At 42.0% G+C, this 25681-nt stretch overlaps 3 protein-coding genes across 6 annotated transcripts in view; 2 read left to right on the top strand and 1 right to left on the bottom strand.

The window, feature by feature from the left end:
• Positions 1 to 8244, top strand: part of phlpp1 (PH domain and leucine rich repeat protein phosphatase 1) — a 68324-nt gene extending 60080 nt beyond the window's left edge. The window contains exons 17-18 of one of the 3 annotated variants that reach the window (XM_054768226.1): positions 44 to 8020; positions 8100 to 8244. In XM_054768226.1, coding sequence (XP_054624201.1) covers positions 44 to 1336 — 1293 coding nt within the window. In that variant the 3' untranslated portion in view covers positions 1337 to 8020; positions 8100 to 8244. Of the gene's footprint in view, positions 1 to 43; positions 8021 to 8099 lie in introns of those variants that run through there. The other 2 variants (XM_054768228.1, XM_054768227.1) reach the window with 2 other exon arrangements.
• On the bottom strand, positions 2540 to 10872 carry mep1bb (meprin A subunit beta b). The gene is made up of 13 exons (XM_054768575.1): positions 10810 to 10872; positions 10701 to 10719; positions 10578 to 10628; positions 10460 to 10503; positions 10304 to 10382; positions 9423 to 9540; positions 9178 to 9356; positions 8095 to 8313; positions 7813 to 7965; positions 5203 to 5418; positions 4405 to 5124; positions 3047 to 3191; positions 2540 to 2762 (listed from the first exon to the last, which is right to left on the bottom strand). The coding sequence occupies exons 1-13, from the start codon at positions 10870 to 10872 to the stop codon at positions 2540 to 2542; spliced, it is 2229 nt and encodes a 742-aa protein (XP_054624550.1).
• The window catches only part of opn7a (opsin 7, group member a), a 19086-nt gene continuing 1826 nt past the window's right edge, over positions 8422 to 25681 (top strand). Inside the window, exons 1-5 of one of the 2 annotated variants that reach the window (XM_054768231.1) lie at positions 8422 to 14914; positions 19580 to 19667; positions 21256 to 21418; positions 23047 to 23174; positions 24677 to 25011. In XM_054768231.1, the coding sequence (XP_054624206.1) occupies positions 14663 to 14914; positions 19580 to 19667; positions 21256 to 21418; positions 23047 to 23174; positions 24677 to 25011 (966 nt within the window). In that variant the 5' untranslated portion in view covers positions 8422 to 14662. Of the gene's footprint in view, positions 14915 to 18345; positions 18534 to 19579; positions 19668 to 21255; positions 21419 to 23046; positions 23175 to 24676; positions 25012 to 25681 lie in introns of those variants that run through there. The other variant, XM_054768232.1, reaches the window with a different exon arrangement.

The following is a 25681-nucleotide window of genomic DNA, read 5'->3' as shown; positions in this document are numbered from 1 at the left end:
CACAGTCTGAGCACTTTCTTGACTCTTGTATTTTCCTCCACAGGACAACAAGGTCAACGGCGTAACAGATTCAACACGCATCATGGGCTACTCTTTTCTCTATCCATCCGTCATCCCATCTCCGTACGTGCAGACAGTCACGCTCACGCCCCAAGATGAGTTCTTCATCCTGGGTAGCCGTGGTTTGTGGGATGCAGTGTCTCCTACCGAGGCCGTGGAAGCAGTCCGTAATGTACCTGACGCCCTGGCCGCCGCAAAAAAGCTGTGCACACTGGCACAAGGTTATGGCTGCACCGACAGCCTCAGCGCCGTGGTGGTCCAGCTCAGCGTGAGCGAAGACTGCTGTTCCTGTTGCTGTTCAGAGCCACCTCAGCCACCGCCCAGCCCCAGCCTGGGCCCTTACCCTCCATCGTCATCCTCCGGGATCAAAGAAAGGCCGTCGGACGGCTCCCTTCCTGTACCACCATCGTCCTGCAGTGAAATCAGCAGTGAGATCAGCACCAGCGAGATGAGCAGCGAGGTGGGCTCCACCGCCTCGTCTGATGAGCCCCCACAGAGCTCCCTGGTGCTGCTGCACGACCAGCCCCACCATCCTCACCTTCACATGCACCATCAGGCCCACCCTATGACCCTGCAGCACCAGCAGCAGGCCCATACCGTCGCACAGCCCTGTCAGTATCTGTTCACTGGCCCCGACCTGCCTTCAGCACGCAACTGCTGCACGCTCCACCCGGCCTGCTTGGCAAGCTCCTTCCAACGCCAGCTGTCGAGCGCCACCTTCTCCAGCGCCCTCTCAGACAACGGGCTGGACAGCGAGGACGAGGAGCCCATCGCAGGCGTTTTCTCCAACGGTAGCCGTGTAGAGGTGGAGGCGGATGTTCATTGCCTCAAGCAAGAGTGCTCCCTAATGCCACAAGCCAGTCAGGAGCGCGGCCTTCGTTCTCTGCCACCACCACCTCCGCCGCCATGCACCCCTGAGCCCCTGGAAGAAGGGGTGGACATGAGCATCGGGGGCGTTGAGAACGGGCTGGAGAGGGATGAGTCTTGGCAAGGGGCAGGTGACACATCAAAGGCGGGATCTGGAAAGAGGAGGGTTAACGGTTCTGTGGCCCGCCAGGAGAAGAGTCACAACCTCATCGAAGTGGCTGCTGAGGCACCCTCTAAGAAGTCTGGCGGGTATTTCACCGCTCCGGCCCAGCCTGATCCTGATGACCAGTTCATCATCCCCCCGGAGCTGGAGGAGGAGGTGAAGGAAATCATGAAGCAACATCAGCAGAAACAACAGAAGCCGCCTGGGCCAGATCAGCCTGCTGACTACTTTGACACCCCGCTCTAGAAGACCAGCTACAGTCTCATCTCTCATCCTGCTGCAGCATGCACAGAACCCCCCTTCCCCTGTTGCCCCCATCACCCTGACTACATGCACCACTGACGAAGAAAAATCTCCAGACTTGTTTTTTTTCCCCAAACTGCCTTCTTGTTCCTGTGCGTGTTTTTCCTGCAGCTCTGCACTGGAAAAACACGCAGATGAGCCCTTTAAAGAAACTGGACCCACAGAACATTGATTTTTTTTTCTTTCCGTAGACACCCTCAAATGTGTAACCGATACTAGTCTCTTTGCAATAGCATCACATGTGTTAATACCATCCTACGCTTTGTTTGTTTTCTAAGAACTCACCATATCTTTTAATGTGAAAGCAGTTGCTGACAGAACCTTTTTAAAAGCGACACACATAATCTTTTTACTATGTGGAATGGTGCACCAGTAATACCACACGTAACCGTTGTAGATTGGGCACTTAAAGATACTGTATTTCTTCAGTAAGTTGTGGCTCTTAGCCTGTAAAATGGCATAGACTTTTTTTTTTTGTAGAAACTCTGAATACTAACTCCTAGGAGTTGCATACTCTATATGGTGACTCAGTCACTTTTACTAATCTTCTCTGAGAGAAATGGTGATTTTTTCCAATGATTGTAAATAAGACAAATGTTGTATACTGATGCTTTTAAAGGAACTGCGTACCAACATGCCGGTGAAGGTTTTAACTAGGAGTTTGCTGTTATGGTGGTTGAACATGCCCCCCACTTCCCTCCATCCTCTTTTATACCCTTTAGACTCACAACACATACAATCAACATACAGAAACACTGATTTTTAATCCCCTCTTTGATTGATTTTGATGCCCTGTAGTCATCACTGTATCTTATGAACATTAATAGACTGATTTTTGCACACACACATACATGAACACATGATATCATCCCAGAGCCCTCCGACAGTTACCACCGGCATGACTGTGTCGAGTTCAGTAATACAAACAAAAATATATCCACATGGAAAAGAGACAACACAGATGTTCCTGTCTTTGGTATAATAAATTTTAAATTTGTGAATATAATTTTAAATATATGACTTTTTTTTTCCATACCAATTTTAATACTCACATGCGTGTGTGTATTTACATTGAACGACCAGGAGGGGGAAATCTGCTGTTACTGGAATAGCTTCAGGATGATTACATTTTTGACAAAGTCAAGTTCAGGGTTTGCCCGTCGTGTTCATGTTCGCCATGATGACACTATTCTGATTACTGCGCTTCTTGTACTTCTTCTTCAGACACACGGCAGTGACTGTGGTAATGACCAGCATGGCGGCCAGTACAGACAGAGAGGAGGCCAGAGCCAGGGTGCTGTTGTCCTTGAGAGAACCTTTGTGCTCGCAGCTGTCCCCATAGAACCACCAGTCAGCCCCCACAGCACACCTGAGATGAGTGAACACACAAGAATGAAGGTTGGAGATTATCCACATGGCATACAATGATAGCATTTCACCTCTAGTGAATGCAAATCAAAGTATTGTTAAATCAATCAATTAACAATACTTTTATTTGAGTTATTTGAGTTGTCAAAATTACCTGTTATATGGCTAGGAATGTTTGTTAATTATTGCTTTAGCACAATTTCGAAGATGAGGCCTACTGTGCATGGATGGGGTCAAGTCATTTGTCACTTGTCTGAGTTATCAAATTAGGCTTAATTCCCTCACCTGCAAACAGCTTTTCCTTGGTCCAGCACGCACAAACCGTCATTCAGACACGTCACATCTGTACACACATCGGTGGTGGTGGTTGTGGATGAAGGGGTTGGGATTGCAGTTGGCAGAGGTTGGCTGACTGTCAGATGAGACACATCTAAAGAGAAAGAGGATGTTTTTCAATGGGATTCAAATGAAGAAATAATTTCATAAAAAGATGTCAGATGTCATGTGATGAAAGATTGATGAATCATTGGTGTGGATGAGGCAAACATCTATAAGTGAGAGGCTGGAGGAATACTAATATGGAATGATACTAGTACTCATATGAGTCGATAATGGCCTTAAACTGTATGGATAAACATACTGAGATGCACATTTTTAATCAATTCTCAATCAGTTGGCCGTGGGCTGTTATTCTTCATCTTACGACCGTAAAGCGGGGCTCTCCTAGGAGGCACAGCATCTTGAGAAAAATGTAAGTAAAGCATATTTTTAAAACCTGCCAAGCTATCTTAAGTTAACAAATTGATGTGTGCTATATAGCATAGTATTATAATAATATAGGACAGGGGTCACCAACGTTTTTCCTTGTGAGAGCTACTTTTACAAAATGAAAATGGCCAAGAGCTACTCATTTTTGTAACATTTATTTTCAGAGCTTATTTTAAACCTAAACTAAGCGAATATGCTTGTTTTACCAGAACATTAACAAAATGCTGGTGTCCACAACTCACATTTTGTATTTCAGAATGCATTTCTTTCTACTGTTTTTTCATTATTAACTGAAAACCTGAATGAAAAGCAGGCTTGCAGGCACCTCATGTGGTCGTGGGGGGCTAGCTGGTGCCCGCGGGCACCACGTTGGTGACTCCTGATATAGGATATAGTATTATAATATTTACATTTTATACACAATATGTTAGCATATTTTTTGTGTTAAGCTTTATTATAATAACATAGTAATAAATTCAGAATAAATAATATGTATACCCCTATAGGCAATAATTAATTCCGGTATACATATTCCCCGGCAAATGTCCAACTACAGCTGGTCATCGGGTTACGAAGTTCCATTCCTACGATCCTACAATGCAAGTCGAATATTATTATCTTAACAGCGTAAATCGAGGAGCACCTGTATTCTTCCAACTTTGTGGGAACGGTTTGGGGAAGGCTCTTTTTTTTGTTCCCAGTTCCCAGGCCCAGTTGTCCCAATACTGTGTCCATACAGTGTATATTACTTTCCAACTTTGTGGGAACGGTTTGGGGAAGGCTCTTTTTTTTGTTCCCAGTTCCCAGGCCCAGTTGTCCCAATACTGTGTCCATACAGTGTATATTACTATAACTGTGTAAATTGGTGCTTTTACCCTCCATGCTGAGGAGAAAGATGGCGTCCCCTCCCTTGATAAAATCCCTGCTCTTTGCTCTCAGGTGGGTGAGGTACACCGCAGTACCAGAGCCGGGTCCACGGAAATACTTGGACCCATCTGTATCTGTCACCTCAACGCCCACCTTGCGAGGGTCGTCCCAGAAGAGCTTGTTGGAGCCTGATGGACAGGGTGAATGAATGAAGTCACCAATATAGAACCAATAGATTGGTTCAATATGTAAGCAATGGGAACCTGTGGTCTTCTTGGGATCTGTGGTGACGCTGCGCTGGTTGGACATGCGCTTCTGGATGTGCGGGTGCTGGTCCATGAGCATCATGGTGATTTGTTTCCAGGGGCAAGGCCAGGTCTGCCCGATGTCCCCTGCCCGGGCCACCAGATTAGCGTAGGCTGACAGCTGCCCCGTGTAGTCGGTTTTACCGCTGGGATAGAGTTTCATCTGGAAGGTGTAGCCCTCCTTGGAGGTGAAAGGCGGGCTGAAGATGGCCTTGTTAATGGGGGTGTTGTCCATGACGTGGCTGAAGTTCTTTACGCGCCATACGAACTCTGGACATTTTGTCTCTGAGATGTTGATGTCATCCAGAGAGAGTCCACCTGATGATGGGCCTGTGCCTTCTTTGGTGCCCTGAAAGACTACACGGAATTTCTTTGTGACGTCCAGGCTGATGTGGTGCAGCTGCCACAGGTTCTGAGGGGGTCCTGTTCCATCACATAACACACTTTGTTGCTAAGCATGTGGACACATGTTATGCACATGTAACACTGAGTGATACCGACCATCAATGGTGGTGATGAAGCGCAGTTTCCCGGCAGGGTTGGCGCTATCATACTCTCGAACAGAGATGTTCAGCTTGTCCTCGGGGCCGCCACTGTTGTAGAAGAAGAACTGCAGACATTGGTAACCTCTTTTGGGGTACAGCATTCTGCTCTCAAGGTGGGCCGTGTCTCCAATGTTAGATGCGCTTGTGTTGAAGTGCATGAAATAGCCGGAGCCTAAAAACACACGCTTTTTACTGTCACATAACCAATAATGCTTCCTTCTCCAATAAAGAGCTAATTTTAACGTTTGTTATTGTGGTTGTTTGGAACTGTACATCCTCGTTACCACAGGTGTGGACTTTGACTTGACGACTCAGACTTTGACATCAATCAATTGGGACTTGAAAATACTTGAGGTTTTAAGTGAATGTGTTAAGTAAAATGTGTCCCCATTCAGTGTATTCAGCTAACGTGATAGTTGAATCGTTGATCGTTCCTTGTCATTTTCCCTTTGAATCTGCCTCATTGAATGCATCTTTTAACATCCAATCGTTTGTTTAAGAACAAACAACGATTGTGCAGATTACATTTCTGTGCACTGACTAAATCCTGAATGCTATGTCAGGACTCATTTTTTTTCTGTGACTAAAAGACTTCAAAACAATTCAAAATGCATTCATTGTATTTGTCAAATTTAATAGATTGTTACATTGGTAAAATGGCATTTTATTTTGGAGGCACTAAACAGTGCTTATTTCTTGTAAGGACGTGAAAATGTCAAGTCTATGACTTTGGACTTGATTCGACCTTTCTTGTCTTGACTTGAGACTTGACTCGAGACTTTAGACATGCAAAGCACTGACTTGGTCCCACCTTTGCTTATTACGAAATGCATTTTTTGTAACCAAAATACTATAAACATTTCACATATTACTATAACCACAATAACAAACATAAGTGGTTCCCATAAATTCAAATTTATTTGTGGAAACTCGCCACAAATAAATTTGGACTGCTACAAGTTTGCATGTTCTCCCCGTGCGTGTGTGGGTTTTATCCCACTGTTTTCCTCCCACATTCCAAAAACATGCATGTTAGGTTAATTGGCGACTCTAAAATTGTCCATAGGTGTGAATGTCAGTGTGAATGGTTGTTTGTCTATATGTGCCCTGCGATTGGCTGGCGACCAGCCCAAAGTCAGCTGGGATAGGCTCCAGCGTACCCCCACAACCCTAATGAGGGGAAGCGGCATAGAAAATGGATGAATGGATGGATGGATATGTTAGTGGAGCTTGTTGTTCCAACTTCGTACAGTAGTTGGCATTGTTACTCTGCTTCTCGACACACCTCATACGCACCTGGTCCGCCAGAGAATAACAAAACGTCACACGAGGGATCAGTGTTACCAACTTCTACCAATATTTATTGCTATACACTAAGTCCCCTACTAACGAACATCCGAAGTGCGAACACTCGTAGATACGAACACAAGAAGACTGGTCTATTTTTTTCATGATTTTTTTCTAAAATTGCCATATTTTGTCATTTACATTTTTTTGAAATACAAAGGCGCTATTTTTGTATTGCGCACCATTCCGCCGCTACGAATGGTGGGTGGCAGCATCCCTCTCGCGCAATCTTTCTCAGTTCGTCTGCACTTGTCGCTGATAACATCTTGGAGCACGCCGTTTGTAGGAAACATTGGCAGGAAACGTCAAGCAATTTCTATGGAAACGAAGGTGGCCATCATCAGGAAGTTGGACGGTGGCGAGAAACTGGCTAATGTAGCGCGTGCTTATGAAGTGAATCGCTCAACCATAGGAACAATTTACAAAGGCAAGGTTCGAATTATGGAACATGTGAAGACTTCTGTACCAATGGCATCCACTATCATTACAAAGAGGAGTCTAACGACGATGAAGATTTGTCCTTTCTTCAATAATTCCTCCTCCCGCTCCACCACTACCACCAACGATGTATGCTCGACCACTGCTCTTCAAAGGTAAATAACATTTATCATTACATATTATTATATCATTTTTATTATTGTTTTTTTCATTAATTATCCTCGTTTAATATTACTACTGCATCCAAACTCATATTTACATACATACGCATATATGTATATGTATACACGTACATGTAGTACCTATATCATTGGTAATATTACCTTTTCCCCTACTTAAGAACGATCCGACTTAAGAACGGTTGTCTGGAACCAATTGTGTTCGTTAGTTGGGGACTTAGTGTATTTGGCAAATGTAGCAACTTTCTCTGGTTTTACTCGGCCGCGTATCGCTCTTTTGTGCCGCTCCCCTCCCTCTCAAAGCACTCACAGGTTGCTCCATCTTGCTTGTTTTCTATTTTTGTACACATTTGTTTTGTTTTCATGTCTTTTGGTCACTATTTGTCTCACACGCACATGCCAATTATGCAAAGCACCACAAATAGGTTGCAGTCCTGTGGGAAACACTGCACATAGTTACATTTATACCTTATATTAATTGCATTGTCATCTTTGTAAAGGCAGAATAGTTGAAACTGGTCTTGTATTAGCCCTCATTTGACTGTGCATGTGTACCCATTCAAGTGTCCAGTGTGTTTATAATCACTGATCTTGCCTCTCACCAGTGCATTTGCCCATGTTAGAGTAATCTGTGTCGGGCCCGCCTGCCGCTGTGGCCACCCTGTTCCAGTCGGCCGAGTCCCCTGGTCCTTGGATCATCCCGCAGATGTTCTCACGTTCAAAATCACATGAGTCCAGAAAAGTGGATCCTTGAGCTGGAAGACATGCAACCTTTAAACGGCTATAAAGTGTTTTTTTATATGCAGCATGGTGAGTGTTTATGCTTATGGTGCCATTTTCTAGTAATAACAGCTGAATAACATGGCAATAAAACAGTTTCTCACTGCAGTTGTAAAGGCGGCTGAGCTTAAGCAAGTCGTTGTCGCTGAACTCCATCCTCTGGCCAATGACGTCGCTGAAGGCAGCGATCTTGGTGACGATGGTGGGCTCGGAACCATTGCTGAAGGCCGTCTTGCTGTAGTGCATCATGGAGCCGTAGTCGTAAGGGACACCCAGCGAGCTCGAAGTGGTGTCGTTGTACGTCTTAAAGTTGTGATCTCTGCCTTGATATGACAAATTAACACCAAAGGTCATTTTTTATATACAATAATAGACTATCATGCTGACTTTTATAGCTGGTTAGCACAATTAATGACATATCAAAGTTTCTGCTGCACTTTAATGGCAGCTATTGATGATTGGATGAGGATGGGCCGGTGCAGATATGACACACTGATAATGCTTATCACAGAACAACACTTTTATCACCTAAGCACTAACACAGAGGTGTGTTCCATATTTGTCCAATAATTTTAGTATTTTAAGAGTAAGAAAGACTGCACTGATTATACATACAGATAAGATAGACAAACAGGCTTATATGTACATGTATTGGCATAGTTTGAAATGTATATTTTTGGTTTAGTTTTTTCACTATCATACATTGCACTTGCCATTCAAAACAACAAAATAAACATTGTTGGATTATTGTTCAATTAATCACTATGGCCCCATTGCATTATACTGACAGCATTTTATCTATATTTTTATAAATATATCTTTGTAAATATTCATTTTTAAAGGTATTTTAGGGGTTTTTGTAGAGTAACATATCTCAATATGAAGCTGTGCACTCCTAATTGAAGCACAACAAAGTAAGACATTGGTAAATTAATATTTCTTTGTTGACTGTATGTCACACTGAGATATAAATATTTGAATACATTTTGAATACATTTTGTTATTTTTAGTGTCCTTCTTTGTGCGGCCAAAAAAGCAAACATTGTTAAATTAGTACTCTCTCGCAGTGTCACTCAAAAGTAAGCATTATTATTTGTGTAAAAGCATATTTGTATTGAAATCACAATATACTGCAATGATGATTATGCATGTATGCATGTAATTATCCTCAGCTGCTCATAAAATACCCTCTGAGATGCGGTCCCACATAATGATGACGTAGTCGTCTCGGTCCGCCCTGGACTGCTCGTGCCAGAAACCCAAAGCATGGAGAAACTCATGTTCAATGGTAGCGATGCGGTCACAGTTTTTGCCTATTGACAATCGCTGCTTGCCGACTCGCCGGTTGCCCACAGAGGAGAAGCACCTTTTATATTGGACGGAGTATTAGTGTTACAGTACATACTAGAGTATTACAAGTGTATAGGTTTACCCGCTGCCTTTAAAGATGGAGATGTAGTTTGATTCGCCTGTCCAAGGCTTGAAGTCAATGCAGGTCTTGAGGCGGTACTGCTCAAAGGCCTTCAGGATTACACCTTTTGCATTAATCTCTGCAGAGAAAAATGATAATAATGGAGAAAAAAGTGTAAAACTACATGAAAGTTGAATTCATTATAGTACATCATGTATACATTAGGTACACCTGCACCGTGCATTATAAGAACTGTATCAAAAATGCGGTCTTTATAAAGATATAATGCTCTGTTTTGACACTATTATTTTAACTGTGGTGCATTATACCGAGAGCTGTTTCTAAAGTTAGGGTTATCTTATTTTGAGCTAGATGATAAACCAACATTAACAAATCAAGAGAGTTTTATTGTCATGTGCACAGTAAAACAGCAGTTCTACTATGCAATGAAAATCTTATTCTGTTCATTCTCCCAAGAAAAGAAAGAAAACAAATGAAAGAATAAGAACATAAGAAACATAAACACATAAACATATATACCAATAAATTAAGCAACAACAACAGAAGAGACATTAATACAAGTAAATAATACAAATAAATAAATAAATAAAGTGCTATGAGTGTGTGCGTGTGTTGCGTGCGGCATGTGCGAGTGCTTCGTTGAGGAGCCTGATGGCCTGTGGGTAAAAGCTGTTTGCCAGCCTTGTGGTCCTGGACTTCAAACTCCTGTAGCGTCTGCCTGACGGTAGGAGTGTGAATAATGAGTGTTGTGGATGTGCACCACCATAATAAACATCTTGTTAAATTAATACTTATCAAACTGAGCATTATTACATTAGTAAAAGTATATGTTTTGGTAGATTGATGCAGATGTACCTAATGTGCATGCGTCTTTTTCTCACCGAGGTCGTCCTCCATGTAGTACGGAATGGTTGTAGGCCACCTGTACTCATCACCAATGATGGAGTTTCTAGATTGTTTCTGTGCATTAAAATAATGGCAAAAATGTACATACTGTAAATAACACATAATATTTAGATTAAAAGAGCACAACTTGCCTCGTCGAGCACAATGTCGCCTTCCACCAGATTTAACCCTGCCTCTGTAGGGACCAAGAATAACGAATCATTAAAAATCCAGCACAATTCAAGATTAATAATTTATTTTCCTGCATGCCTTCATTGATCTCAAAAATGTCCCGATCTCGTCCATCGTCGACGTCAAAGTCTGCCAAATGAAAACTCTTTGAATAAAAGTCAGCATGTACTTTATAGCATCACATGGCTCTCACCTACCTACCTTGTAGTATGTCTGTGGGCTAAACCAAAGAGAAGAAGCATTTCAAGACAAACACATTTTTTTTTACATTGAATTCCAAATGATATAGATAGACAAGCTCCTGTCTCACCATGCACAGTGTGGTGCCACACAACAGGTAAAGCGCCAGAAGACGCAGAGATCTCTCTGCCATGTCCAACATGAAAAAGCACTTGTGTTAGTGATGCTGCAGGTGAAAAGCATGTTATTTACAGCCAGGCGCATGCTGGTATTTTAATGACACACACTCAAGAAGTGAATCATTGACATGGTGTGTCAAAGGGGTCACACTTGATACAACAATCTTGTTTTCAGTTCTCTGCTATCTATCTGCTGATGCATCTTTACACATCCTGTGGCGGCCATCACAGATTTGAACACATCAGAGGGCTCATTTTAAAAGGCTTCACTTGAAAGACGGCACAGATTCATTACAAGCAAAACAAAACATGTAGTCTCGGGGTGTCCCAAAGCATGGCCCGGGGAGCCAGTATTGGCCCGCAGTTTGTTTTTTATCATCCCACGGGTTATTCTACGAACAATATATTTTTAGAATACATAGGGCCTGATCTACTAAGATCGCTGAATTGCACACTAAAAAAGTAGAATCTGCTATTTGTGGGTGTTTTGCGGGTGATGTACTATGATTGCATGTGCAATTTTTAACAGGTGCAAAAGTGGTACCTAAATGAGGATTTTGCGTGTGCTACCGTCAGTCACCAAGGAGCGTTTGGGAGAGAACAGTGGCTGTAAACCATTAAACAACAAAATTTGCAGTGTATTTTGATATGATATTCATGTGAACATGCGGAAAATATATATTTATATCGCGTTATCTACACATTAGTTTGTACCAACCTCAAACAGTTTCAGGTTTGATGAATGACATTGTAAGTGCTAAATGATCACATTTGCATCTCCTCCTCCCAGTATTTTGCACGTTCTGATAATCTGTATTTATTCTGTATAGTCATGAAGGCCAGCACACAAAATGGAAGGCGTGTGCTGTTTTGCTCATTTGACAATCCTCAGTGCACCCTTATAGTCGATCAGCTTTGCGTGCGCTGTCAATTTTGCAAGTGCTTTTATCCACCTACATTAGTAGATCAGGCTTATAGTTATTTTTTTGTCTTTTCCAGGAAAAATGCTATCCCGGCAAGATGCTAGAAGTGTCTGGGACAGAGTTTGTGTTATTTTTTTTCAATAGGGTGGTAATGGTTTGCGGCTTAACCCTTGATGTTTTTACCCTTAGGTCCCAAAACAGTCCCCCATAAAAGTCTAATAACCATATGCAGCCTACATTTTTGTCGCTTACACACACACACACACACACTTTGAACCGTAGTCATGATTTATTTTTATTTTTTAAATATTTTTATGTATTTATGGTCTTTTTGTAGAGTCGCACGGTTGATTAGTGGTTAGCATGCTGGCCACACAGTCAGGAGATCGAGGGTTCGAATCTCTGTGTGGATTTTGCGTGTTCTCTCGTGTGTGCGTTTCCTGCGGGTTACACTCCTAAGTCTAATGCAAAAATGTTTACTTTTTTCTTCACTTTCTCTGCATCTTTCAAATAAAAGTGTCTTAAATGTCATTAATTAATTTAATTACTTTTTTATGTAAACTGCAAGCACAAACTATTCTTGCACAGCTTTGACATGCACGTGCATAAACATGCCATCCCATGCATCTATAGAAGAGGGCACTCTCCTGATCAAAATGTCAGGATTACTGTACAGTCGTCCTTCGCCATTTTGCGGCATCACTTTATCACAGTTTTTCGAAAATAAATTGATAAATAATTTCCCTTTTGTGGTTTAATATACACAAAAAATACATGTTTATGCAAATTTTATACATTGTTTTGTTAAAATGAATCATTTTCAAGCATAAAAAAATGCAAAATGAACTGCAATACAAATGCAAGGCATTAAGAAGATGCATCCAAATTGCAAATGTAGCTGAGGTGGGAGAATGTCAATGTTGTGCAAGTCTCAAGTCTTTAATCTCAAGTGAAGTCTCAAATAAAGATGTGCAAGGCCAAGTGAAGTCTCAAGGGAAGACAAGACAGGTCGAGTCAAGTCCCAAGTCATAAGCACTCTTTAGTCTTCAGCAAATAAAATGCAATTTTAACAATGTAACAATCCATTAAATGTGACAAATACAGTGAGTGCATTTTTATTTTTATTTTTTAATGACACCAGTGCAACAAGACAGTCACAGAAAAAGAGTGCGAGATTTAGGATTTATTCAGTACGCAGAAATGCAATCAACACATTTGTTTTTTGTTCTTAAACCTGATTGGACGTTAATAGAGGCATTCAGTGAGACAGATTCTGTGGGAAGAATTTGTTGTCTAACTGGAAATTATATAATGACGACGACATTAGTTGAGTCCCTTGAATGGGGACACATTTTACTCAACACTCTCACTGAAAATATTCTCAAGTCATCACACTATAGTCCGAGCCAAGTCCCAAGTCGCTGATGTCAAAGTCCAAGTTGAGTTGTAAGTCGTTGATGAAATTGTGAGGTCGAGTCCAAAGTCATACTCTCAGTAGGCACAATAATAATAATAATCATTATAACACGGGCTACTGTAAACCATGCCAAGCTAAAACTGAACTCTGATTATGTCTATTATATTGGGTAATATGAGGGTAAAGGGGTGTTATTTCATGTATAGAGGGCTCTAATAACGTTAAAAATTGTATTTAGAAGGTTTTCAACAGGTTTTTTATGCTCTAACTACGGAAATATTCTATTTATAAATAAGGCATCGTACTTAGCTGAGATTTATTTATTATTATTTATTTATTACTTATCATGGTCAGGTTGGGAACCAATTAACGGTGATAAACAAGGGATTTCTGCATATCAGAAATAGGTGGTTATAATGGTAGTCGGTGGACCAAAATTAGTGGACAATTTGAGCATACTTCCTGGAAATAGGCCCCAATTCATGTCACGTCTATTTGTTTTCCATCAGCGGTTTTTCTATGCGTTCTCTTTTCACACTGACACAAGATTGACACTGTAAAGATGTTGATTTGCTTGAATTTGTATGCAGACGAATGAGAAAGAATGTCTGTATAAGAAATAGCTCACAGAGCACGTAGGACACCACACCAAAGGAACCTCATCATTTCAGGTCCATTAACTCCGCCCAACTTCAGATTTAAGTGATATAAAGCAGAGTACCCCAAGTATCAATAAGTCATCAGCAACGTAAAAACAACCACCTCAATGCCTGCATGAATATGAAGTTTGATTGTTTGCACTTGCTTTGGCCTACTTATGCCAGAGAACTGTTTCAAAGACCATTATAAAGGTTTAAAAATAGTAAAAGGCTTAAAGATCTGCACTTTTTTTTGGAGTTTTGCTCATCATCCACAATCCATATGTGAGACATCGTCATCGTCTTACTCTTTTCTGTGCGTTCTAAAGATAGAAAATCAGATAAGAAGAGACAGCGCATTACTGAAGTAATGAAAAACACTTATCCAACCTATAAAGCCTTGTGGAAAAAAATCCTCCAAAAACCACCGACAAGGCTCCATTTCGATACAGTATGATGTGACGTGCGTATTAACCAAGCTACAGCGACATTATTATTTTTAACATTGTTCTGCCGATCGAGATACGCTACTGGCGTTTTGATACCTTGGCACACCACACCGGCTAGCTACCTGCTTCTCCACACACTCACCCACAGCGCAGCAGCAGTAATGCTTAAAAGCACCAAAATACGGCAAGTATTACATGTTGTCATGAATGTACCTGCTATGGCATGGTCACAGCATGTATATAAAACCATAAAACCTTGTTGGAGGTTTTTGGAGGTGGTTTAATAGCGATCTTTGTAGGCGGCATAGGTGTGTCCCATTACGTGCAGTAATGAGCGGGGTCTTTGTACGAAAAGAGACGGCATCTGTCAAAGAGACATGGGCATCTTTGTATGCCTGCCTGACAAAAGACTCTTCAAGAGGAATAACGTCACTCTTTTTGACCATCCAGCAGGTTCCCCTGATCTAAATCCAATTGAGAATGGATGTCAAGAGAAGATTAGAAAAATGGACATCAGTTCCAGACAGTGGATGGATGCCCTCCGTGAAGTCATCTTCACCACCTGGAGCAACATTCCCAGTAGCTTCCTGGAAACACTGGCATCAAGCATGCCCAGACCAATTTTTGAGGTGATTAGCTACTAATTACTTAATGGGACCGTTTAGGACATTTTATTTCTATTTCAGTGCATTTTCGGGTTTATTCGAGCGATGATCTTAAATTTTTGATAAGCTGATGAACAGACTATTTCAGTTTAATGGTTGTTTGGAATAAATTTCTTATTCAAAAATGTTTTTGTCAGACTCCCACTTCTTCTTTTGGTATTTTGAAGCTCTTCTTAGAACCTCCTTGAGATCCAACAGTGCAAAATGTAAGTTCTTGCGATTTTTTAAAATTTTGGTCAGGAGTATATCTAATAATATATCTCATAAATAATTCATTAATTTCATTTTTAGACTTTGCCAATCACCAATGAAAAATGAGCTGCGAGTAGAAAGTGTCCATTGGCTTATATGAATGATAAGAACACCTTAACATTTTAGAACAGTGGTCCCCAACCTTTTTTGACCCACGGACCGGCTTGTGTTCCCACAAATCTCCTGCGGACCGGGGGGGGTCGTACATTATAGCGATCTAATTTATGTTATTTATTATGTATTGTGTAAAACTAAGACATGAATAACATGAAATTAAAAGCACAAAATGAATGCCGACCCACCATCCACCAGTTCAAGTTCCAGCCAAGTGTTTCCGGAGAGATTATTTATTACGTCGCTGTTTGACGTGTGTGGTAAAAGGCAGTATGCTAGCATGAATTAACTTGAGACACATTAGCTTGTGCACATTAGCACTCAATAAGTCATCCAAACTTACCTTTATATCTGTGCGGCATGAGATAAAGTTAGCACATGCACAATGGACATGCGTCAAGTGAGACGGATGTAACAGAGAGAATCCGGCCACTTTTCAAAATAAAACAAAAAAATGAAATAATGGAAATTATTTTTTCTTTCTGTGCGGCCCACAGCCCGGGGGTTGGGGACCACTGCTTTAAAACATGCACATAGCAATCTAACCTTTGACCTTAGCTTCTTTAAAATGAAAAGAAGATGGCTGGAAACCTGACAATGACCACGATTTGACATCTGACCTCCGCTAACCTGGCTATCTTGTGTTAGACCTTCAAGGATCTGCGCCAAATCTGATGTGACCTCATGCCTTGGTGGCCTTAAGTCAGTTAGCTTGGAGGTCATGGTCACTGTTCGATTTTACTTTGCACGACTTTGCCATACTTAATGTCATTGTTAATATTTTGCACACACACGATTGTGTTTACACGGAAGTGTGCGATGAATGCTAATGGGATTTCCTTCACATCACATCTTCAACATGTTTATAACACACTCCTTCGTGTTTCCTTCATGAGACTACACGAATGTACTGCTCATTTACATATAGATTAAAGATGATCTCTGTGCCTCTTCTTCGGAGGCCTGATTCAATTATTCTTTCGTGTGGAGAGATGAGCGATTTGGATGTTTGTTTCTTAACTGCTTGTTGTTCTTGTTTCGCCCTTGTTTCATGCCAGCAGCATGTTAGCCACAAGCGTGTTGGAACTGTGGGATCCCACTGTATCACTGACACATGACGGATATATCAGCCATCTTCTTGACTACGCCATGTTACCAGCCCTCAATGAATGCTATGTACTGTATATGGTTAGCCGTCGTCATCTATGCACTATTAGTTCTTACATCTTGGGGAGAAAAAGATGCGACTGTTACCTAAGAAATAAAAATACACACAAACACAAATTTGACCTAAACTGTAAAAAAAAACAAAAAAACTTGGAGATGTAATCTGGAAATTGTAAAACAAAACAACAAATGATATGGCTGTAAAATTAAATTAAAAAAGGCTTTAGAGATGTGATCTAAAAGGAGCAACTACATGTGTGATCTGAAAAATAAAGTAAATACAGAACATGTTTGAAAAATAGTTACAGCACTGACCTGAAATTTAAAAAAAAATGTTACAGATGTGATCTAAAAAAAGCAATTACATACACTATGTGATCTAAAAGACAAAATACCATCCATCCATCCATCATCTTCCGCTTATTTGAGGTTGGGTTGCGGGGGCAGCAGCCGAAGCAGGGAAGCCCAGACTTCCCTCTACTTCATCCAGCTCCTCCCGGCGGATTCTGAGGTGTTCCCAGGCCAGTTGAGAGACATAGTCTCCTCAAGGTGTCCTGGGTCTTCCCTGAGGTATCATACGGGTCGGACATGTCATGAACGCCTCCCAAGGTAGGCGTCCAGGAGGCATCTTGACCAGATGCCTGAGCCACCTCATCTGGCTCCTTTCAATGCCAAGGAGCAGCGGTACTCCGAGTTTCTCCCAGATGACAGTGCTTCTCACCTTATCTCTAAGGGACAGCCCAGCCACCCTACGGAGAAAACTCATTTTGGCCGCTTGTACCCGCGATCTTGTCCTTTCAGTCACTACTCATGACCATAGGAAACAGTGCCCAGTCAATACCGTGTATGGTGGGGATGGTATGTTGCTGACCTCGACTCGAGATGTTGTGGATCGGTGGAAGGAATACTTCGAAGACCTCCTCAGTCCCACTGACACGTCTTCCAACGATGGAGCAGTGCCTGGGGACTCCGTGGTGGGATCTCCTATCTCTGGGGCTGAGGTTGGTGAGGTTGTCAAAAAGCTCCGGGGGTGAATGAGACCCGCCTGGAGTTCCTTAAGGCCCTGGATGCTGTGAACGTGTCTTGTTTGACACGACTCTGTAGCATCGTGTGGACATTGGACATGGTGGACATGCCTCTAGATTGGCAGACGGGGGGGGGCCCTTTTTAAGAGGGGGACCAGAGGGTTTGTTCCAACAATCGTCGGATCACACTCCTTAGGTTTCCTGGTAAGGTCTATTCAGGGGTTCTGGAGAGGAGGATCTGCCAGATAGTTGAATCTCGGATTCAGGACGAGCAGCGTGTTTTCGCCCTGGTCGTGGAACTGTGGACCAACTCTACAGTCTCGGCAGGGTCCTTGAGGCTGCATGGGAGTTTGCCCAGCATGAGTTTTGTGGACTTGGAGAAGGCATTCGACTGTTTTCCTCGAGGAATTCTGTGGGAAGTACTCCGGGGGTATTGGGTATCGGACCATCTAATTCAGGCTGTTTGTTCCCTGTATGATCAGTGTCAGAGTTTGGTTCACATGGCCGGCAATAAGTCGGACCCGTTTCCAGTTAGGGTTGGACTCCGCCAGCGCTTCCCTTTGTCACCGATTCTGAAGACTTATTGATTTTGTTAGCACTGCAACTGTACTGGGCCTCTCTAGTGTGTTCTTTATGTATTTGTACTGACATTACATTGTTATTTTTTATATTTTAAATAATATTTCCAATAAATTACTTTTTATTACAAAATTGATTTTAATTAAATGTACTTCAATTATGAAAAAGCTCAACTGGCTTTAAAATCAAATGTTTTGAAGTCCGGTGTGAAAGAATGAAGGCTGCCGGTGACGTCATCAGCTTGTAGGGAGTAAAATGAGGAGCTCAGTCAGGACAGAGACCAACCTCCAGAGTGGCAAGACACCTTCATCACAGCCACAAGTGATGTTTCACAGCATCTTTTAGCACCGAAACGTAACCTAGCGGGACAAAAAAAAAATCTTGGAACGTTAACTCTTCACTTAATTGGATCCAATTAGAGGGAGGCGTGCTTAGCTCGTGATAAGGTAAGGTAAGCCTCGTCATTGCTAGCACCACCATTTAAATACACGTATATGTAGTTGGATGACTTTACACTTGACTTCGAGGTTCTAAATTCTACCTTATTGTGACATAATGTTCTAAACTGAGCAGCATGTCCTCGATATGACTCCCATGTCACATTATTAATGCTTAGTAATTATAACGAAGGCAAGGACGGTAAACATAATTATACCAATTTCCATATGTATCTTGTTTACTTTATTTAAATGTAAAAAATGATGTTGCAAAAACTCCATACATGCATTTAAGCTGTTTGGAGAAATCATAAGAGCCCCACTTCTACTGTTTAGACGCTGCCGTGCAAAAAAAAAAAAAAAAAAACAGCTATGTTGTCGCGATAAAAATGTTGAAAAGTACATTTTTGGCGACCTATTTTCATGAAACTGTAGGAAGTAAGAAAACTGTACTGTTACTTTGATTCTTGCAAGTTTCAATATGTATCTTGGTTAAATCATTCAACTTAAAAAAATTTTCACGCCCCGATTTGAAATGCCATTGAAAACCTGTAATAGTATATATTCATCTGTACAAACCACTGTATCAGTTGCTGGCACCAGCATCGTTGAAGCATGACTAAAGGCACTAACAGCCCTGCCAACCTTGGAAGACATTTTAGTCCCACCTGCCTCTGATGCCCCCCCCCCCAAACCACACACCTCAGGGCCAGCCCCACTATTTGAGAAGCGCTGCTGTAGATGTTTCTGAGAACTCTATACATGCATATATTATGTTTATTTATCAAGAAATGTTGAAAAGTCCATTTGTTTTTCAGTGAAAATTAGACTTGAAATCTCATGCATCTCTCTATTGCCAGCCATTGACCCCCCCGCCCTGTTTATCCCCCCTTATATCATATATTGATCCACATACAGAATATTGTCTGTGCCGCTTTCCTCCTGACTTTGCCCACCGAAGCGGAATGAAAACAAAGAAAAGAAAGGACGATACTACATCCAATACAACATCTAATGAGACAGCATATCTCCTCTGTTTTTTGTTTTTTTTCCAGATGGGGTTGTTTGATAAAGACATTACATTCCAGTCAAGCATCCCTGTACCTTTGGACATAACTGTGGCTGTGGTCTATTCAGTCTTTGGTGAGTCAGGTCTACTGCAATTTAAAAAAGTTATTTATTTGTCATGTTTCCTGTCACATTCTGGGAAAATACATGTGGATATACTACCGTAGGTGCCACTTGTGTCTGGTTGCTGTTTATACGAGTAAATGCACCAATACTGTGCGCCTGTGTGTCCTCATCCTTGCCTAACAAATAATATATCTAAAAATACAAATCCTACTGTTGAGCCTTGCAAGGAATGTCCATGCTCGATCTTTGCAACATCATTGTATAATCTTAAACTGTTCATATGTGTGTTGTTACTATAAAGGGTTATAAAGACAGCAGGGGCTGCATGTATAATGGATTTTAATTAGCACAACAGTGCATTGAGGAAACACATTCCAGTGCACAAAGCAACGTCCATTAAGTCATGCTTGGGGGAGTTTGGTGTGGAAGAACATGAGTGCTTTAACCCAATCAAACAATTGTGACACCCGGTACGAACGTGATGTACGTGATGATATTTCAAACTTTCGAACTGTAATCTACCAATTTCCCCAGTAAATCACGGTGTATAAACCGCACCCGTGTATTAACCGCACCCCCATTTTCAGGCTCACGGCGGGGGGGGGGGAATGTAGTTCATAAATGCTTGCTACCTCTTTCATCTCAAATCAACATGCGTAAAGGTACTAAGCAATTTCAAAAAGAAGAAGAAAGGAGAAATCTGCCGTCCATCAATTCATCTGCAATGGAATTCATGTAAGAAAAGTTTATTTCCGACACAACCTGCCAATCATACACACACATATACACACCAAAGTAACACTCACACGTAACACTCATGCCGAACTTCGGCATCTAGATCTTTAATATTATGGCTAAGCACAGATTAATATATACTGTATAAAATTGCATACACAAGCATTTTCAGCAGCTGTACAGAAGAGGGCGCTAAAGTCAAAGCAACTGTGTGACCCACAGACGGCTATTCCCAAATGGACTTCTGGTCAATTTCTCCCCTAATTATAGCCAAATTCTGGCCTAGCGGACCCAAGCGCCTACGAACTCGTGTCTAGCGGCGCCAAACTTTGACTGGGCGTTGTTGGAGCGGTGATGAACTTTGCCTTGGCGGAAAATTGGCCCCTCCTCACCGCAACATTTTGTGCAGCTCAAAACTTTCGGAGCGGTAGAAGGGACCATCAGCGGTGGCCGAGCGGATACGCCCGTTGCCTTAACAGGGGGCAACTTCTGTTAAACGGTGGTGAACGGTTACAAGCGGCGATGAATTTTTTTCACTGCTCCAGGAACGCCACAGCAAAGTTCAGGCGGGCTTGTAGTACGAGTGATCTTCCGCTGAAGCGTTGTAGAAGCGTTGTCTGATATTATTTTTCAGTCCGAGTCTGGTCACAGACCTGTCATCGTGTATAAACCGCACCCCCATTTTTTGCTTCTTACCGGTGGAAAAAAGGTGCGGTTTATACACCGTGATTTACGGTAGAATAACTACAATGCATGCGTGGTGGTTGTCTACAGCCATGCATTTGCAGTTGTAGTCATCATCAGAGGTGTTTCATGTATTGGATCCTATTACTGATTTGGTTCTTCTTTTGTTTCTCTGCAGGAGTATGTTCACTGTTTGGCAACAGCACCTTGCTGTATGTGTCTTACAAGAAAAAGGAGGTCCTGAAGCCAGCTGAATACTTCATCATCAACTTGGCTGTCAGCGACCTGGGCCTGACTCTGTCTCTCTACCCGATGGCCATATCTTCCAGCTTCTACCACAGGTACTATTGCCTAACATAATCAGGACCGGATTTCTGGGAAAAATATGCAATACTATACATATTATTTGGTTATTTTGTGGTTTGTTTGTGAGAACAGTGACAGTGATGACCCCAGTAGTCAAAAATGTAGGCTATGTATTGCAACTTGGGAAAGTGGGGCACATGTCTGGCTGCTCAGCACAATATGGCTAAACACCAATAATAAAACATACAAAGAACGTACAAGGCAAAAAGCTGCTTAGTGTCATGAGACACACTTCCCAAGCACAGGCAGCAGTGGTGCCTTCCTTGTCGCTCACTCATTTTTATCTACAGTCGTCCCTCATTACATCGCAGTTCGAACATCGCTCCTTCGGTCTATTGCGGTTTTACAGAAAATTAATTAATGATCATTAATGATCGCTGTTTTGTGGTTGACTATGGTCTATTATTAGTCAAAAAATATCGAAAGACAAGTTATATGTAGTATTCTGGTCACTAGGTGTCAGTAATGCTCCATTGATGAGACATTACCTTAGATTACATTACCTTAACAATGAATGTAGTCAGCCATGGCATGTCTGACATGATACAGTCATGGAAAAAATGATTAGACCACCCTTGTTTCTTCAGTTCCTTATTCATTTTAATGCCTGCTACAACTAAAGGTACCTTTGTTTGGACAAATATAACAATGACAACAAAAATAGCTCATAAGAATAACATTTTTTGGCAGTACAATGCTATAGCTATTCATGTAGGAACTTAAGTGATTTTGGTTATTATCAAGAAAACCATGGAAGTTGCTAGATATCAGCTCTTAAATTCAACTTGTATGAGCTATATTTGTTATCATCATTATATTTGTCTAAACAAATGTACCTTTAGTTGTAGCAGGCATTAAAATTGATCAATAAACTGAAGAAACAAGGGTGGTCTAACAATTTTTTCCATAACTGTACAATGAAAAAAAGTTCTCCTCCCTTTCCATGTAGAAGTGGTATGTTTTTGGCTTCTTATTTTGTCTTTCTTCCCAACCCCATTTGAAACACTGTCTTAAGTTTAGAAAAAATAAATTGGAGGCTTGCTTGCTATATGCTAAAAGCGGCGGCCATCTCTTATATCCCTGCAGTGATCTCATAGCATGCACATCAGTGTTGTGCAATGTGGTGTAAACAAAAGAATAATAGGAGTGTAAAGGTGACTATAGGGGTGTTATTTCCTGTCTACAGGGCTCTAATAATGGTTAAAAAAAAACTATTTAGAAAGTCAGAGCAGGTTTTCTATCCTCTAACTACGAAAATATTCCGTTTATTAATATTGAATCCTACTTCACAGAAATTCACTTATTGGTCGCGTCTGGAACTAATTAACCACGATAAACGAGTGACGACTTGTATTGTATAGTTAAACATTTTCTGGTGTTGACAGTTTGACCCTGAAACAAATTATGCCAAATTCTTTAATATCCGATGGGAAAACAGCTTGTGTTGAACATGTGTTTTATTTATATATTTGACTGTTTTATTGCTGGATTTCACTATGATTCCCGAAAGTTTGTGTGTGAGTCATGCGGATTCTTCGCTCCCAGTTGACGCCTCTGTTTTCCTGTTGTTTGGTCTTTCCCATATCCCGCCCCTCCCACACAGGTGGCTGTACGGAAGGACGGCGTGCTCCGTCTACGCCTTCTGCGGCATGCTGTTTGGCATCTGCAGCCTGACAACCCTCACCCTGCTCAGCATGGTGTGCTTTGTCAAAGTGTGTTATCCCCACTATGGTAAATCTTCAAAAAGGCCACTGAGAGATTAACCGCTGCGTCATCTAAGTGGGCTGATTTGCTGATTTATTCCTAATCCCTCTACCGAGAGCTGTGCATTAAACCTCTCTTTGATGACCCGCGAGTCCGCCGGGTACACTCGATGGCTTGTGATGTTGGTTAATGCCGTGCGATGGGGGCCCTCTGTTTGACCCTGAGAAATGGTGTTTTCCCAGCTGGAGGTTTTAATTTAGTAGACGTGAAGCACCATTAATATGTAATCAACCTCAGTGTCCAAGGCTTGGCTTTGTATGGGTCCGCAGACTACACAAATACAAAAACTAATCTGAAGAAAGGCTGTGTTGCTATTGGTCCAACTCTCTATTCACCCTTACACGCTCGCCAACAATATACTGTACTGAATTCCACAAAGTAGAAATGAAGCCTTTTTACCATTTTAACAACCCTGTTGAATGGTTCAGCTTAACAGTTTGCCGAAAGGCAAAGCTCTCAATTTACCGGTTGATCTACGTTCCTACCCTCGCCTGTGGTCATGAGCTTTGAGTAGTGACTGAAAAGACTGAAAGATTGCGGGTACAAGCGGCCGAAATGAGTTTTCTCCGTAGGGTGGCTGGGCTGTCCTTTAGAGATAAGGTGAGAAGTGCTGTCATCAGGGAGAAACTCAGAGTAGAACCGTTGCTCCTCCGCATTGAGAGGAGTTAGATGGGGTGGCTCGGGCATCTGGTCAGGACTCCTGCCTGGGGAGGTGTTCAGGGCATGTCCGACCGGTAGGAGGCCTCAGGGAAGGACACGGAGAGACTTGTCTCCTACCTGACCAGGGAACACCTCGGGATCTGCTGGGAGGAGCTGAACGAAGTGGCCGGGGAGAGGGAAGTCTGGGCTTCCCTGCTTAGACTGCTGACCCTGCGACCCAACCTCGGATAAGTGGGAGAAGATGGATGGATGGAGTTTAACAGTGAAACTGGATATTACACCACCTAGTGGACTGAGGTGCCACTTTAGGGATAGAGGGACACAACTAACACAATCCCTTCCTTTCGTGATGCTGGTTGACTTCCAAGTTTTAATTTCAACTAGTCGGCAGTCTAAAAAGCAAAAACGTTCTTTCTTGTGCAGCATTATTCATCTTATGTGGAAACAGACATTGAATAGGAGCGTTGACGTACAGTCAGGGGAGGCAGGTGAGGCAGAGCCGCCAGTCATGATGAAAAATTAAAATAAAACAAATAAGGATAAAATCAATATTAATATTTGTCCATTGAACTGTATTCTAAATGTATTTTTCTGTACGAGTCCAATCATTTTTTAATATTTTCTTAAGTAAAAATCACTGAATTTGCACATTTCCTGATCAGGTGAGGCTGTCGCGAGCATGCCTGTCTTGAGTGCATGCTATGCTAGCAAGTCTCTAAAACCATTTGGAGCACAACCATTAGGGGGCGCCACAAATGTAATCCATCATTAATATTGTCATCTCTGATGCTATTTGAACCCAATCATAGGAAACAGATTCAACCGAATTCATGGTCGCCTTCTCATCGCCTTTGCTTGGTTCTTCGCACTCTTGTTTGCCTGCTGCCCGCTGGTCCACTGGGGAGAATACGGCCCTGAACCCTACGGTACGGCCTGCTGTATTGACTGGCGCCTATCCAATCAGCTCCCGGCGGCACGCTCCTACACGGTGGCGCTTTTCTTCTTCTGCTACATCCTCCCGTTCTGCGTCATCCTGGCGTCCTACATGGGGATTCTGGCCACAGTGCACGCATCGCACAAAACCATGGAGCGGCACGCCTCCAGACAGAAGCACATGAGCAGCATCCAGGTCATCATTGTCAAGGTAAAAGTCTCACTCTGTGACCAAACAATCAGGTCAGGTGATGTGATCTGAACGTGCCTCCTTAGAGACGAGAACCAATAGATCGTCAGCTTAGCAAGAGTTTGCTAAGGTCATCGGGCTTCTTGTGCTGATAAATTCATGAGAAGAACACACAGTACACATACCAAGTACTCCTCTTCATATGTAGTGTCAATATATCATATACTTCCAAATATTGCTATTGTAATTGTATCTGAATGAGATACAGTATAGTCTATTTAGTTTTGCACACATTTGTGTGCTTGCATACTAGAATATATGAGAAAAATATGGTTGGGATACATTGTGGTTGTCTACAACCATGCAATTCTCCTATTATGCAAAATGTACATGTTGCGTATAACTGTAACATGTGTCCCTTCAATCAAAAAATCTTATCTCCCTTTGTTTGCTTCACTTTTGAGAAAAGAGGTCCCTTTTTAAGTTTGGGGTTTTCATTACATCATGAAGAAAAAACCTCTTTCCTCATGGACATGATAGATAGCGCCTCGGACCTGCCGAGCTAGATGAGCCCGCCTCATGAATACGCCTCCTGATTCATGGAGGACAGCAAAAAAAAAAAAAGGCTTTGCTACACATCTTAAAAATACTGGGTCCTTTTCACTGTATAAAAGGCATGGGCATGGAAGGT

Source organism: Dunckerocampus dactyliophorus, chromosome 2 (genome assembly GCF_027744805.1).
Source record: "Dunckerocampus dactyliophorus isolate RoL2022-P2 chromosome 2, RoL_Ddac_1.1, whole genome shotgun sequence".
Taxonomy (NCBI): domain Eukaryota; kingdom Metazoa; phylum Chordata; class Actinopteri; order Syngnathiformes; family Syngnathidae; genus Dunckerocampus; species Dunckerocampus dactyliophorus.
Note: the sequence above shows the minus strand (reverse complement) of the source record. Positions and strands in the feature narration are given on the sequence as shown.

Excerpts from the sequence above, each read along its gene's own strand:
- mep1bb (XM_054768575.1), bottom strand. The coding sequence starts at position 10,872 with ATGGCAGAGAGATCTCTGCGTCTTCTGGCGCTTTACCTGTTGTGTGGC. Across the intron at positions 3,192-4,404 it reads CTTTCTCCTCAGCATGGAGG|ATGTGTCTCATCTGACAGTC; the intron begins GTAAAAGCACCA and ends CTTTCTCTTTAG. Across the intron at positions 2,763-3,046 it reads CAAGGAAAAGCTGTTTGCAG|GTGTGCTGTGGGGGCTGACT; the intron begins GTGAGGGAATTA and ends CACTCATCTCAG.